The 1,972-nt window shown below is 53.1% G+C and overlaps 1 protein-coding gene across 1 annotated transcript; it reads right to left on the bottom strand.

Annotated features, from left to right (window-relative positions):
* Positions 1-235: 235 nt before the first annotated feature.
* Positions 236-1,618, bottom strand: COCMIDRAFT_30166 (uncharacterized protein; the record flags this gene model as incomplete). Its single annotated transcript, XM_007694302.1, has 2 exons — positions 236-924; positions 979-1,618. The coding sequence occupies 2 exons, from the start codon at positions 1,616-1,618 to the stop codon at positions 236-238; spliced, it is 1,329 nt and encodes a 442-aa protein (XP_007692492.1).
* Between the last annotated feature and the right edge of the window lie 354 nt (positions 1,619-1,972).

The raw sequence follows: 1,972 nt of genomic DNA, 5'->3' as shown, positions 1-1,972 counted from the left end.
CAAATTATTTCCTTTGATGTAAAATCAAGGAAAGGAAAAAAAAGCCAAGAATGCCAGGACTTTGAAGACGAGATGAGAGAGAGAGAGAAATGGGACATCGGACTCGCTAATCTTTTTTTGGAATCAAAAAAAACATAACGGAATAAATGACAAAAAAAAACAGAAGATTTTGGACAAATGCATATATCAATGAACAGAATAAACCATATTTTTTCTTTCTTTCAAAAAAACGTCTTTACGGTCTACTAAAATTTGCAACCGCAGGCAACTCGCCGCCTCTGATTTCACTCATGGCGTAGCCCGGCCGCCACGCAGGATGTATTTCACTATATCCCGAGTGGCTATCGCGGTTGCTGGTGACGGTTGACCGCGGCGCCGCCTCAACCACGTAACTGATTCCGTCTTCAGAGACGTACGAGGGAGGTCGGGGTCCCTCTGCTACCGCGGATGCTGCACGCGAAGCAGTGGGTAGTGGGGGGACTTGCTCACTGACGGAGCCGACGCGCGATGGCATTCGCGAGGACATTGCGCTGCCGCGCTCGCTGAGGGCGTCGACGCGCTGCCAATGGATGAGGTTTGGGTCTACACGGACGCTGCTGCGCCAGAGGCCGTAGGCGGGTGGGGGAGGAGGCGGCATGTTTTTCTCTGGGTCGTCGACGTCCATGTCGTTTTCCAGGACGTCGTTTTCCAGCGCGGCTTCTTCGTCGCGGCGGAGGTGGACACGGATTGGGATGATGGGTTGGAAGCCCTCAGAGCCGAGCATGTTAGGGATGAATTGGCGTTCTTCGGTCGGCGGGTTGAGCATGAGCATGCAGAGGCGGATGAGGGAGTGGCAGAAGAAGATGGTGACGGTGAGGAGCACCATGATGAAGAGGATGTGGATTTCTTGGCCGAGGTCTTTGTTGGTTAGGGCCAATGCTAGATCTGCGCTCGAAGATTAGTCTAACGTGTGTCAAGCAAAGTGTCATAAAAGCTTACAGATGGATAGAATGACGATCAGAAAAGTTCCGGATATCGCAACAGCAACCATCTTCCGTCGTGCAGCTGATCCCCTGACATAGATTCCAGTGGACCCGCGCTCATCTCTTCGTCGCACCCACTGTTCACGTCGATCCGCACGACGATTCGTTCTCCTCCGGTGCTTGCGCCGCCTATGCCGCCTTCCACTGGCCTCGTCTGTAGATTGCTGAATTGCTGGATCTACGGGGCCTTCGTGGCCAGGTGGTAATTGTACATCCGCTGGGTGACGCGAGTATAGTGTTGTCGGCTCCTGAGGATCCTGAATGGCGCCAATATATGAGCCTGCAGTATGATGTGAAAGAGGTGCATTTGAGTCACGTGAGTCGCGCGGCTCATCATCTGAGACATGTTGTGCGTTTGGATCGGGTGATTGCTGGCGGCTCCAGAATCCGCGAAATGGTACTTTTGGTGTTGTCTCGTTGTGGTTGTTGTTGGTGAGAGCTGGCGACTGTGAATAGACTGACGAGCCATTGACCAATGTTCGCACATTGCTGCGAAAGGCGCCGAATCGAGATGGCGATGAGGTTGCCGGAGAAGCCTCGATGTCCTGGTCTTGGTCTGGTCGTGGCGACCAAGCGAAGAGTGGTGACCGGAACATGGTGTTCTGTATATAGCTTCTAAGATTGACAAGGCTCAGGAACTAGGAAATGCGGACCCCAAGTTCTATCTTGAGCACTCGCTGTTCCCTTATAGCACAACGCGTGGCCTGGGTTCGGCACGCTTGTTGTTGGTCCCCCTTCCAAGATGTCTCAACGGATGAACGAGCGAACGGTATGGCTAGGCCAGCATGTGGGCCTCGTGTTCTGGGTGTAACAGGATGGAAAGTGTGGAGTAGTCTCCAGATGAGTGGATGGCTGTGTTGCTCGGAGTCGTCTTGCAATGTCCGGCGCGCGAACTGTTGGCTATACCTTTCCACGCCTACCAAGATGGAAACAAGCCCAGGAACCCCCGA

Source organism: Bipolaris oryzae (genome assembly GCF_000523455.1).
Source record: "Bipolaris oryzae ATCC 44560 unplaced genomic scaffold scaffold_208, whole genome shotgun sequence".
Classification (NCBI taxonomy): Eukaryota; Fungi; Ascomycota; class Dothideomycetes; order Pleosporales; family Pleosporaceae; genus Bipolaris; species Bipolaris oryzae.
The sequence above is the reverse complement of the archived record's forward strand: the minus strand, read 5'-3'. Positions and strand labels throughout refer to the sequence as shown.